This window comes from Salvelinus fontinalis, chromosome 11 (genome assembly GCF_029448725.1).
Source record: "Salvelinus fontinalis isolate EN_2023a chromosome 11, ASM2944872v1, whole genome shotgun sequence".
NCBI lineage: Eukaryota > Metazoa > Chordata > Actinopteri > Salmoniformes > Salmonidae > Salvelinus > Salvelinus fontinalis.
In genome coordinates, this window is record NC_074675.1 from 59,321,956 (window position 1) to 59,334,455 (window position 12,500).

Sequence of the window (12,500 nt, forward strand, 5' to 3'; positions counted from 1 at the left end):
GATGGTGGGTGAGATGTGAGATGGTGGGTGAGATGGTGGGTGAGATGTGAGATGTGGGTGAGATGTGGGTGAGATGTGGGTGAGATGTGAGAGGTGGGTGAGATGTGAGATGTGGGTGAGATGTGAGATGTGGGTGAGATGGTGGGTGAGATGGTGGGTGAGATGTGGGTGAGATGTGAGATGTGGGTGAGATGTGGGTGAGATGTGAGAGGTGGGTGAGATGTGAGAGGTGGGTGAGATGTGGGTGAGATGTGGGTGAGATGTGAGATGTGGGTGAGATGTGGGTGAGATGTGGGTGAGATGTGGGTGAGATGTGGGTGAGATGGTGGGTGAGATGGTGGGTGAGATGTGAGATGTGGGTGAGATGTGGGTGAGATGTGAGAGGTGGGTGAGATGTGAGATGTGGGTGAGATGTGGGTGAGATGGTGGGTGAGATGGTGGGTGAGATGGTGGGTGAGATGTGAGATGGTGGGTGAGATGGTGGGTGAGATGTGAGATGTGGGTGAGATGTGGGTGAGATGTGAGATGTGGGTGAGATGTGGGTGAGATGTGGGTGAGATGTGAGATGTGGGTGAGATGTGGGTGAGATGTGAGAGGTGGGTGAGATGTGAGATGTGGGTGAGATGTGGGTGAGATGGTGGGTGAGATGGTGGGTGAGATGGTGGGTGAGATGGTGGGTGAGATGTGAGATGGTGGGTGAGATGGTGGGTGAGATGGTGGGTGAGATGTGAGATGTGGGTGAGATGTGGGTGAGATGTGGGTGAGATGTGAGTGAGATGTGGGTGAGATGTGGGTGAGATGTGAGATGTGGGTGAGATGTGGGTGAGATGTGGGTGAGATGTGGGTGAGATGTGGGTGAGATGTGGGTGAGATGGTGGGTGAGATGGTGGGTGAGATGTGGGTGAGATGGTGGGTGAGATGTGGGTGAGATGTGGGTGAGATGTGAGTGAGAGGTGAGTGAGAGGTGGGTGAGATGTGAGATGTGGGTGAGATGTGAGAGGTGGGTGAGATGTGAGATGTGGGTGAGATGTGAGATGTGGGTGAGATGTGAGATGTGGGTGAGATGTGAGAGGTGGGTGAGATGTGAGTGAGATGTGGGTGAGATGTGAGATGGTGGGTGAGATGGTGGGTGAGTTGTGAGATGTGGGTGAGATGGTGGGTGAGATGGTGGGTGAGTTGTGAGATGTGGGTGAGATGGTGGGTGAGATGTGAGATGTGGGTGAGATGGTGGGTGAGATGGTGGGTGAGGTGGTGGGTGAGATGGTGGGTGAGATGGTGGGTGAGGTGAGTTGTGAGATGTGGGTGAGATGGTGGGTGAGATGGTGGGTGAGATGGTGGGTGAGATGTGGGTGAGATGTGGGTGAGATGTGGGTGAGATGTGAGATGTGGGTGAGATGTGGGTGAGATGTGGGTGAGATGTGAGTGAGATGTGGGTGAGATGTGAGAGGTGGGTGAGATGTGAGATGTGGGTGAGATGTGGGTGAGATGTGGGTGAGATGTGAGATGTGGGTGAGATGTGGGTGAGATGTGGGTGAGATGTGGGTGAGATGTGGGTGAGATGGTGGGTGAGATGGTGGGTGAGATGTGAGATGTGGGTGAGATGTGGGTGAGATGTGAGAGGTGGGTGAGATGTGAGATGTGGGTGAGATGGTGGGTGAGATGGTGGGTGAGATGGTGGGTGAGATGGTGGGTGAGATGGTGGGTGAGATGGTGGGTGAGATGTGAGATGGTGGGTGAGATGGTGGGTGAGATGTGAGATGTGGGTGAGATGTGGGTGAGATGTGAGAGGTGGGTGAGATGTGAGATGTGGGTGAGATGTGAGATGTGGGTGAGATGGTGGGTGAGATGGTGGGTGAGATGGTGGGTGAGATGTGAGATGTGGGTGAGATGTGGGTGAGATGTGGGTGAGATGTGAGATGTGGGTGAGATGTGGGTGAGATGTGAGATGTGGGTGAGATGTGGGTGAGATGTGAGATGTGGGTGAGATGTGGGTGAGATGTGAGATGTGGGTGAGATGTGGGTGAGATGTGAGATGTGGGTGAGATGTGGGTGAGATGTGGGATGTGGGTGAGATGTGGGTGAGATGTGAGAGGTGGGTGAGATGTGAGATGTGGGTGAGATGTGGGTGAGATGTGAGATGTGGGTGAGATGTGGGTGAGATGTGGGTGAGATGTGAGAGGTGGGTGAGATGTGGGTGAGATGTGAGAGGTGGGTGAGATGTGAGAGGTGGGTGAGATGTGAGATGTGGGTGAGATGTGAGATGTGGGTGAGATGTGAGAGGTGGGTGAGATGTGAGATGTGGGTGAGATGTGAGATGTGGGTGAGATGTGAGATGTGGGTGAGATGTGAGATGTGGGTGAGATGTGAGATGTGGGTGAGATGGTGGGTGAGATGGTGGGTGAGATGTGGATGAGATGTGGGTGAGATGGTGGGTGAGATGTGGGTGAGATGGTGGGTGAGATGTGGGTGAGATGGTGGGTGAGATGTGGGTGAGATGGTGGGTGAGATGTGGGTGAGATGGTGGGTGAGATGTGGGTGAGATGGTGGGTGAGATGTGAGAGGTGGGTGAGATGTGAGATGTGGGTGAGATGTGAGAGGTGGGTGAGATGTGAGATGTGGGTGAGATGTGAGTGAGATGTGGGTGAGATGTGAGATGTGGGTGAGATGTGGGTGAGATGTGAGAGGTGGGTGAGATGTGAGATGTGGGTGAGATGTGGGTGAGATGTGAGATGTGGGTGAGATGTGGGTGAGATGTGGGTGAGATGTGAGAGGTGGGTGAGATGTGAGATGTGGGTGAGATGTGAGAGGTGGGTGAGATGTGAGATGTGGGTGAGATGTGAGAGGTGGGTGAGATGTGAGAGGTGGGTGAGATGTGAGATGTGGGTGAGATGTGAGATGTGGGTGAGATGTGAGATGTGGGTGAGATGTGAGATGTGGGTGAGATGTGAGATGTGGGTGAGATGTGAGAGGTGGGTGAGATGTGAGTGAGATGTGGGTGAGATGTGAGATGGTGGGTGAGAGGGTGGGTGAGTTGTGAGATGTGGGTGAGATGGTGGGTGAGATGGTGGGTGAGTTGTGAGATGTGGGTGAGATGGTGGGTGAGATGTGAGATGTGGGTGAGATGGTGGGTGAGATGGTGGGTGAGGTGGTGGGTGAGATGGTGGGTGAGATGGTGGGTGAGGTGAGTTGTGAGATGTGGGTGAGATGGTGGGTGAGATGGTGGGTGAGATGGTGGGTGAGATGTGGGTGAGATGTGGGTGAGATGTGAGATGTGGGTGAGATGTGGGTGAGATGTGGGTGAGATGTGGGTGAGATGTGGGTGAGATGTGAGAGGTGGGTGAGATGTGAGATGTGGGTGAGATGTGGGTGAGATGTGGGTGAGATGTGAGATGTGGGTGAGATGTGGGTGAGATGTGGGTGAGATGTGGGTGAGATGTGGGTGAGATGGTGGGTGAGATGGTGGGTGAGATGTGAGATGTGGGTGAGATGTGGGTGAGATGTGAGAGGTGGGTGAGATGTGAGATGTGGGTGAGATGGTGGGTGAGATGGTGGGTGAGATGGTGGGTGAGATGGTGGGTGAGATGGTGGGTGAGATGGTGGGTGAGATGTGAGATGGTGGGTGAGATGGTGGGTGAGATGGTGGGTGAGATGTGAGATGTGGGTGAGATGTGGGTGAGATGTGAGAGGTGGGTGAGATGTGAGATGTGGGTGAGATGTGAGATGTGGGTGAGATGGTGGGTGAGATGGTGGGTGAGATGGTGGGTGAGATGTGAGATGTGGGTGAGATGTGGGTGAGATGTGGGTGAGATGTGAGATGTGGGTGAGATGTGAGATGTGGGTGAGATGTGGGTGAGATGTGAGATGTGGGTGAGATGTGGGTGAGATGTGAGATGTGGGTGAGATGTGGGTGAGATGTGAGATGTGGGTGAGATGTGGGTGAGATGTGAGATGTGGGTGAGATGTGGGTGAGATGTGAGAGGTGGGTGAGATGTGAGATGTGGGTGAGATGTGGGTGAGATGTGAGATGTGGGTGAGATGTGGGTGAGATGTGGGTGAGATGTGAGAGGTGGGTGAGATGTGGGTGAGATGTGGGTGAGATGTGAGAGGTGGGTGAGATGTGAGAGGTGGGTGAGATGTGAGATGTGGGTGAGATGTGAGATGTGGGTGAGATGTGAGTGAGATGTGAGATGTGGGTGAGATGTGAGTGAGATGTGAGATGTGGGTGAGATGGTGGGTGAGATGGTGGGTGAGATGTGGATGAGATGTGGGTGAGATGGTGGGTGAGATGTGGGTGAGATGGTGGGTGAGATGTGGGTGAGATGGTGGGTGAGATGTGGGTGAGATGGTGGGTGAGATGTGGGTGAGATGGTGGGTGAGATGTGGGTGAGATGTGGGTGAGATGTGAGAGGTGGGTGAGATGTGAGATGTGGGTGAGATGTGAGAGGTGGGTGAGATGTGAGATGTGGGTGAGATGTGAGTGAGATGTGGGTGAGATGTGAGATGTGGGTGAGATGTGGGTGAGATGTGAGAGGTGGGTGAGATGTGAGATGTGGGTGAGATGTGGGTGAGATGTGAGATGTGGGTGAGATGTGGGTGAGATGTGGGTGAGATGTGAGAGGTGGGTGAGATGTGAGATGTGGGTGAGATGTGAGAGGTGGGTGAGATGTGAGAGGTGGGTGAGATGTGAGAGGTGGGTGAGATGTGAGATGTGGGTGAGATGTGAGATGTGGGTGAGATGTGAGATGTGGGTGAGATGGTGGGTGAGATGTGGGTGAGATGTGGGTGAGATGGTGGGTGAGATGTGGGTGAGATGGTGGGTGAGATGTGGGTGAGATGGTGGGTGAGATGTGGGTGAGATGGTGGGTGAGATGTGAGAGGTGGGTGAGATGTGAGATGTGGGTGAGATGTGAGAGGTGGGTGAGATGTGAGATGTGGGTGAGATGTGAGAGGTGGGTGAGATGTGAGATGTGGGTGAGATGTGAGATGTGGGTGAGATGTGAGATGTGGGTGAGATGGTGGGTGAGATGGTGGGTGAGATGTGGGTGAGATGGTGGGTGAGATGTGGGTGAGATGGTGGGTGAGATGTGGGTGAGATGGTGGGTGAGATGGTGGGTGAGATGGTGGGTGAGATGTGGGTGAGATGGTGGGTGAGATGTGGGTGAGATGTGGGTGAGATGGTGGGTGAGATGGTGGGTGAGATGGTGGGTGAGATGGTGGGTGAGATGTGGGTGAGATGTGGGTGAGATGGTGGGTGTTGGTGTTTCTCGGTGTGTGTGTGTGTGTGTGTGTGTGTGTGTGTGTGTGTGTGTGTGTGTGTGTGTGTTTCTCAGTGTGTGTGTGTGTGTGTGTGTGTGTGTGTGTGTGTGTTTCTCAGTGTGTGTGTGTGTGTGTGTGTTTCTCGGTGTGTATGTGTGTGTTTCTCAGTGTGTGTGTGTGTGTGTGTGTGTGTGTGTGTGTGTGTGTGTGTGTGTGTGTGTGTGTGTGTTTCTCGGTGTGTGTGTGTGTGTGTGTGTGTGTGTTTCTCAGTGTGTGTGTTGGTGTTTCTCGGTGTGTGTTGGTGTGTGTTTCTCTGTGTGTGTGTGTTGGTGTGTGTGTGTGTTTCTCAGTGTGTGTGTGTTGGTGTTTCTTGGTGTGTGTGTGTGTGTTGGTGTTTCTTGGTGTGTGTGTGTGTTGGTGTTTCTTGGTGTGTGTTTCTCAGTGTGTTGGTGTTTCTTGGTGTGTGTGTGTGTGTTGGTGTTTCTTGGTGTGTGTGTGTGTTGGTGTTTCTTGGTGTGTGTTTCTCAGTGTGTGTGTGTGTGTTGGTGTTTCTTGGTGTGTGTGTGTGTATGTTTCTCAGTGTGTGTGTGTTGGTGTTTCTTGGTGTGTGTGTGTGTTGGTGTTTCTTGGTGTGTGTGTGTGTATGTTTCTCAGTGTGTGTGTGTTGGTGTTTCTTGGTGTGTGTGTGTGTGTTGGTGTTTCTTGGTGTGTGTGTGTGTTGGTGTTTCTTGGTGTGTGTTTCTCAGTGTGTGTGTGTTGGTGTGTGTGTATGTTTCTCAGTGTGTGTGTGTTGGTGTGTGTTGGTGTGTGTGTGTTGGTGAGTTACCTGGTCTTGAGCGAGCAGGATAGCCACTCTTCATGTCTGTCAAATGTGATCAAGTAGGACGCGATCTCCTAGGAAACAACAGCTGTTATAACCAGTTCATAACCACTGTACTACTACCTTATTACTAGTCACTAGTCTGGAACCAGTCCTTCTATAACAAGTATGGAAATCAGCCTATAACTTTTACTTGAAGAATAATCTGTAACAGCTAAAAACTAGTCTATAACCAGCCTATAACCAGTATATAACTATATAAATCAGCCTATAACTAGTTTATAACCAGTCCAGTCTATAAAAGTATATAAACCTATAATCAGTCTATACCATGTATATTATCAGTCTATACCACGTATATAATCAGTCTATACCATGTATATAATCAGACTATAACCAGTTCATAACATGTATATAATCAGACTATAACCAGTTCATAACATGTATATAATCAGTCTATAACCAGTTCATAACATGTATATAATCAGACTATAACCAGTTCATAACATGTATATAATCAGTCTATAACCAGTTCATAACATGTATATAATCAGTCTATAACCAGTTCATAACATGTCTATAATCAGACTATAACCAGTTCATAACATGTATATAATCAGACTATAACCAGTTCATAACATGTATATAATCAGACTATAACCAGTTCATAACATGTATATAATCAGTCTATAACCAGTTCATAACATGTATATAATCAGACTATAACCAGTTCATAACATGTATATAACCAGTTCATAACATGTATATAATCAGTCTATAACCAGTTCATAACATGTATATAATCAGACTATAACCAGTTCATAACATGTATATAATCAGTCTATAACCAGTTCATAACATGTATATAATCAGACTATAACCAGTTCATAACATGTATATAATCAGTCTATGACCAGTTCATAACATGTATATAATCAGTCTATAACCAGTTCATAACATGTATATAATCAGTGTATAACCAGTTCATTACATGTATATAATCAGACTATAACCAGTTCATAACATGTATATAATCAGTCTATAACCAGTCTATAACCAGTTCATAACATGTATATAATCAGACTATAACCAGTTCATAACATGTATATAATCAGTCTATGACCAGTTCATAACATGTATATAATCAGACTATAACCAGTTCATAACATGTATATAATCAGTCTATAACCAGTTCATAACATGTATATAATCAGACTATAACCAGTTCATAACATGTATATAATCAGTCTATAACCAGTTCATAACATGTATATAATCGGTCGAGTCTATAACCAGTTTAGTCAATAACAAGTATATAACCAGTCATAACTAGTCTATAATATGTCTATAGCTAGTCTATAACCAGGCTATAACCAGGCTATAACCAGTCTATAACCAGTCTATAACCAGTCAATAAGTACTATAGAACTAGTCTATAACCAGTCTGTAACCAGTCTAAAGCTAGTTTAAAACCAGTCTAGTCTATAACCAGTCAATAAGTACTATATAACCAGTCTATAACCAGTCTATAACCAAGCTATAACCAAGCTATAACCAGGCTATAACAGTCTATAATTAGTCTATAACCAGTCTGTAACCAGTCTAAAGCTAGTTTAAAACCAGTCTAGTCTATAACCAGTCAATAATTACTATATAACTAGTCTATAACCAGGCTATAAACAGGCTATAACCAGTCAATAATTACTATATAACTAGTCTATAACTAGTCTATAACCAGTCAATAATTACTATATAACTAGTCTATAACTAGTCTATAACAATTCTATGGAGTTTTTCCTAGCCACCGTGCTTCTACACCTGCATTGCTTGCTGTTTGGGGTTTTAGGCTGGGTTTCTGTACAGCACTTTGTGACATCAGCTGATGTAAGAAGGGCTTTATAACCAGTCTACAACCAATCTATAGGTAGTCTACAAACAGACTATAACTAGTCCATAACCAGTCTATAATGAGTCTACAGGGCAGTCTATAACAGTCTATAACCAGTATGGTCTATAACTAGTCCATAACCAGAATATAACTAGTCCATAACCAGACTATAACTAGTCCATAACCAGTCTATAATGAGTCTACAGGGCAGTCTATAACCAGTCTATAACAGTCTATTGTATCCAATCCAATCTTCGTGCTAATCCTACTGCATAGTCATCCGTTGTTGTTTTTCTCCTTACCATTGTTGAGAACATTATACAATTAAGGTAGTTATGTAGCTTCTTGCTGTACAGTTCAAGGCTTTTTCATGTTTTGTTTTGATTCACTGCAATGTGATTATTTTGCTTTACCAAATTCATATCATATGACTTATTTTAAACTGAGGGATTTCTTTCCCTTTTTTGTTTTTATTTGTATTTATTCCAGTATGGTCTATAACTAGTCCATAACCAGAATATAACTAGTCTATAACTAGTCTATAACCAGTCTAGTCTATAACTAGTTCATAACTCTACCTCGTTGGTGTTCCATCGTAGTCTCTCCTTGGGTAGGGAGTATGGTCTATAACCAGTCTATAACTAGTTCATAACTCTACCTCGTTGGTGTTCCATCGTAGTCTCTCCTTGGGTAGGGAGGTGGTTTGAGGAAGACGCTCCAACAACTTGTTCGGCAGAAACACCTTCATCTGGCCTCGACTGTTCTCTACATACACACACACACACACACAGAGACACACACACACACAGAAATACACACACACACAAAGGTTGTTAGGTGAAGGAGTTGGTAGGGTGAGAGAAAAGGTGAGAAAATGAAGAGATGGATGGAGAGACAGAGAGATGGAGAAATGGATGGAGAAATGGAGAGCCGGAGAGATGGAAGGAGAGACAGAGAGATGGAAGGAGAGATGGAGAGATGGAGAGATGGAGAAATGGAGAGATGGAGAAATGGAGAGATGGAGAGATGGAGAAATGGAGAGACGGAGAGATGGAAGGAGAGATGGAGAGATGGAGAGATGGAGAGATGGAGAGCCGGAGAGATGGAAGGAGAGATGGAGAGATGGAGAAATGGAGAGACGGAGAGACGGAGAGATGGATAGAGAGACGGAAAGATGGAAAAATGGAGAGACGGATGGAGAGACGGGGAGACGGATGGAGAGACGGGGAGACGGATGGAGAGACGGGGAGACGGAGAGATGGATGGAGAGATGGAGAGATGGAGAGATGGATAGACGGAGAGATGGATGGAGAGATGGAGAGATGGATAGACGGAGAGATGGATGGAGAGATGGAGAGATGGATGGAGAAATGGAGAGCCGGAGAGATGGAAGGAGAGACAGAGAGATGGATGGAGAGACGGAGAGATGGATGGAGAGATGGAGAGATGGAGAGATGGAAGGAGAGATGGAGAGATGGAGAGATGGAGAGATGGAGAGCCGGAGAGATGGAAGGAGAGATGGAGAGATGGAGAGATGGAGAAATGGAGAGACGGAGAGACGGAGAGATGGATAGAGAGACGGAAAGATGGAAAAATGGAGAGACGGATGGAGAGACGGGGAGACGGATGGAGAGACGGGGAGACGGATGGAGAGACGGGGAGACGGATGGAGAGACGGGGAGACGGAGAGATGGATGGAGAGATGGAGAGATGGAGAGATGGATAGACGGAGAGATGGATGGAGAGATGGAGAGATGGATAGACGGAGAGATGGATGGAGAGATGGAGAGATGGAGAGATGATGGAGAGATGGAGAGATGGAGAGATGGATAGAGAGACGGAAAGATGGATGGAGAGATGGATGGAGAGATGGAGAGACAGAGAGACGGGGAGATGGATGGAGAGATGGAGAGATGGAGAGATGATGGAGAGATGGAGAGATGATGGAGAGATGGAGAGATGATGGAGAGATGGATAGACGGATGGAGAGATGGATAGACGGATGGAGAGATGGAGAGATGGATAGACGGATGGAGAGACGGAGAGATGGATGGAGAGATGGAGAGACAGAGAGACGGAGAGCTGGATGGAGATGGATGGAGAGATGGAGAGATGGATGGAGAGATGGATGGAGAGATGGATGGAGAGATGGAGAGATGGAGAGATGGAGAGATGGATAGAGAGATGGAGACAGAGAGACGGATGGATGGATGGAGAAAAATATGGAGAGATGGATGGAGAGATGGAGAGACGGAGAGACGGAGAGATGGAGAGACGGAGAGACGGAGAGATGGAGAGATGGATGGAGAGATGGAGAGATGATAGAGACGGAGAGATGGAGAGATGATAGAGACGGAGAGATGGATGGAGAGATGGAAAGATGATAGAGACGGAGAGATGGATGGAGAGACGGAGAGATGGATGGAGAGATGGAGAGATGGATGGATGGATGGAGAGACGGAGAGATGGATAGAGAGACGGAAAGATGGAAAAATGGAGAGACGGATGGAGAGACGGGGAGACGGATGGAGAGACGGGGAGACGGATGGAGAGACGGGGAGACGGAGAGATGGATGGAGAGATGGAGAGATGTAGAGATGGAGAGATGGATAGACGGAGAGATGGATGGAGAGATGGAGAGATGTAGAGATGGAGAGATGGATAGACGGAGAGATGGATGGAGAGATGGAGAGATGGATAGACGGAGAGATGGATGGAGAGATGGAGAGATGGATAGATGGAAGGAGAGATGGAGAGATGGAGAGATGGAGAGACGGGGAGACGGAGAGATGGATGGAGAGATGGAGAGATGTAGAGATGGAGAGATGGATAGACGGAGAGATGGATGGAGAGATGGAGAGATGGATAGACGGAGAGATGGATGGAGAGATGGAGAGATGGATAGACGGAGAGATGGATGGAGAGATGGAGAGATGATGGAGAGATGGAGAGATGGAGAGATGGAGAAATGGAGAGACGGAGAGATGGAAGGAGAGACAGAGAGATGGAAGGAGAGATGGAGAGATGGAGAGATGGAGAAATGGAGAGATGGAGAGATGGAGAGATGGAGAGATGGAGAAATGGAGAGACGGAGAGATGGAAGGAGAGATGGAGAGATGGAGAGATGGAGAGATGGAGAGCCGGAGAGATGGAAGGAGAGATGGAGAGATGGAGAGATGGAGAAATGGAGAGACGGAGAGACGGAGAGATGGATAGAGAGACGGAAAGATGGAAAAATGGAGAGACGGATGGAGAGACGGGGAGACGGATGGAGAGACGGGGAGACGGATGGAGAGACGGGGAGACGGAGAGATGGATGGAGAGATGGAGAGATGGAGAGATGGATAGACGGAGAGATGGATGGAGAGATGGAGAGATGGATAGACGGAGAGATGGATGGAGAGATGGAGAGATGGATGGAGAAATGGAGAGCCGGAGAGATGGAAGGAGAGACAGAGAGATGGATGGAGAGATGGAGAGATGGAGAGATGGAAGGAGAGATGGAGAGATGGAGAGATGGAGAGATGGAGAGCCGGAGAGATGGAAGGAGAGATGGAGAGATGGAGAGATGGAGAAATGGAGAGACGGAGAGACGGAGAGATGGATAGAGAGACGGAAAGATGGAAAAATGGAGAGACGGATGGAGAGACGGGGAGACGGATGGAGAGACGGGGAGACGGATGGAGAGACGGGGAGACGGATGGAGAGACGGGGAGACGGAGAGATGGATGGAGAGATGGAGAGATGGAGAGATGATGGAGAGATGGAGAGATGGAGAGATGGATAGAGAGACGGAGAGATGGATGGAGAGATGGATGGAGAGATGGAGAGACAGAGAGACGGGGAGATGGATGGAGAGATGGAGAGATGGAGAGATGATGGAGAGATGGAGAGATGATGGAGAGATGGAGAGATGATGGAGAGATGGATAGACGGATGGAGAGATGGATAGACGGATGGAGAGATGGAGAGATGGATAGACGGATGGAGAGACGGAGAGATGGATGGAGAGATGGAGAGACAGAGAGACGGAGAGCTGGATGGAGATGGATGGAGAGATGGAGAGATGGATGGAGAGATGGATGGAGAGATGGATGGAGAGATGGAGAGATGGAGAGATGGAGAGATGGATAGAGAGATGGAGACAGAGAGACGGATGGATGGATGGAGAAAAATATGGAGAGATGGATGGAGAGATGGAGAGACGGAGAGACGGAGAGATGGAGAGACGGAGAGACGGAGAGACGGAGAGATGGAGAGATGGATGGAGAGATGGAGAGATGATAGAGACGGAGAGATGGAGAGATGATAGAGACGGAGAGATGGATGGAGAGATGGAAAGATGATAGAGACGGAGAGATGGATGGAGAGACGGAGAGATGGATGGAGAGATGGAGAAATGGATGGATGGATGGAGAGACGGAGAGATGGATAGAGAGACGGAAAGATGGAAAAATGGAGAGACGGATGGAGAGACGGGGAGACGGATGGAGAGACGGGGAGACGGATGGAGAGACGGGGAGACGGAGAGATGGA

The 12,500-nt window shown here is 48.3% G+C and overlaps 1 protein-coding gene across 3 annotated transcripts in view; it reads right to left on the bottom strand.

The window, feature by feature from the left end:
- The window catches only part of camta2 (calmodulin binding transcription activator 2), a 159,148-nt gene that overhangs the window by 132,327 nt on the left and 14,321 nt on the right, over nucleotides 1-12,500 (bottom strand). For all 3 annotated transcript variants that reach the window (XR_008761461.1, XM_055939155.1, XM_055939154.1), the window contains exons 3-4: nucleotides 8,623-8,729; nucleotides 6,083-6,150 (exon numbers count right to left, since the gene is read on the bottom strand). Coding sequence is in view for 2 of the 3 variants with exons in the window: in XM_055939155.1 (XP_055795130.1) it covers nucleotides 6,083-6,150; nucleotides 8,623-8,729 (175 nt within the window). In the remaining variant the exon portion in view is untranslated. The remainder of the gene's footprint in view (nucleotides 1-6,082; nucleotides 6,151-8,622; nucleotides 8,730-12,500) is intronic.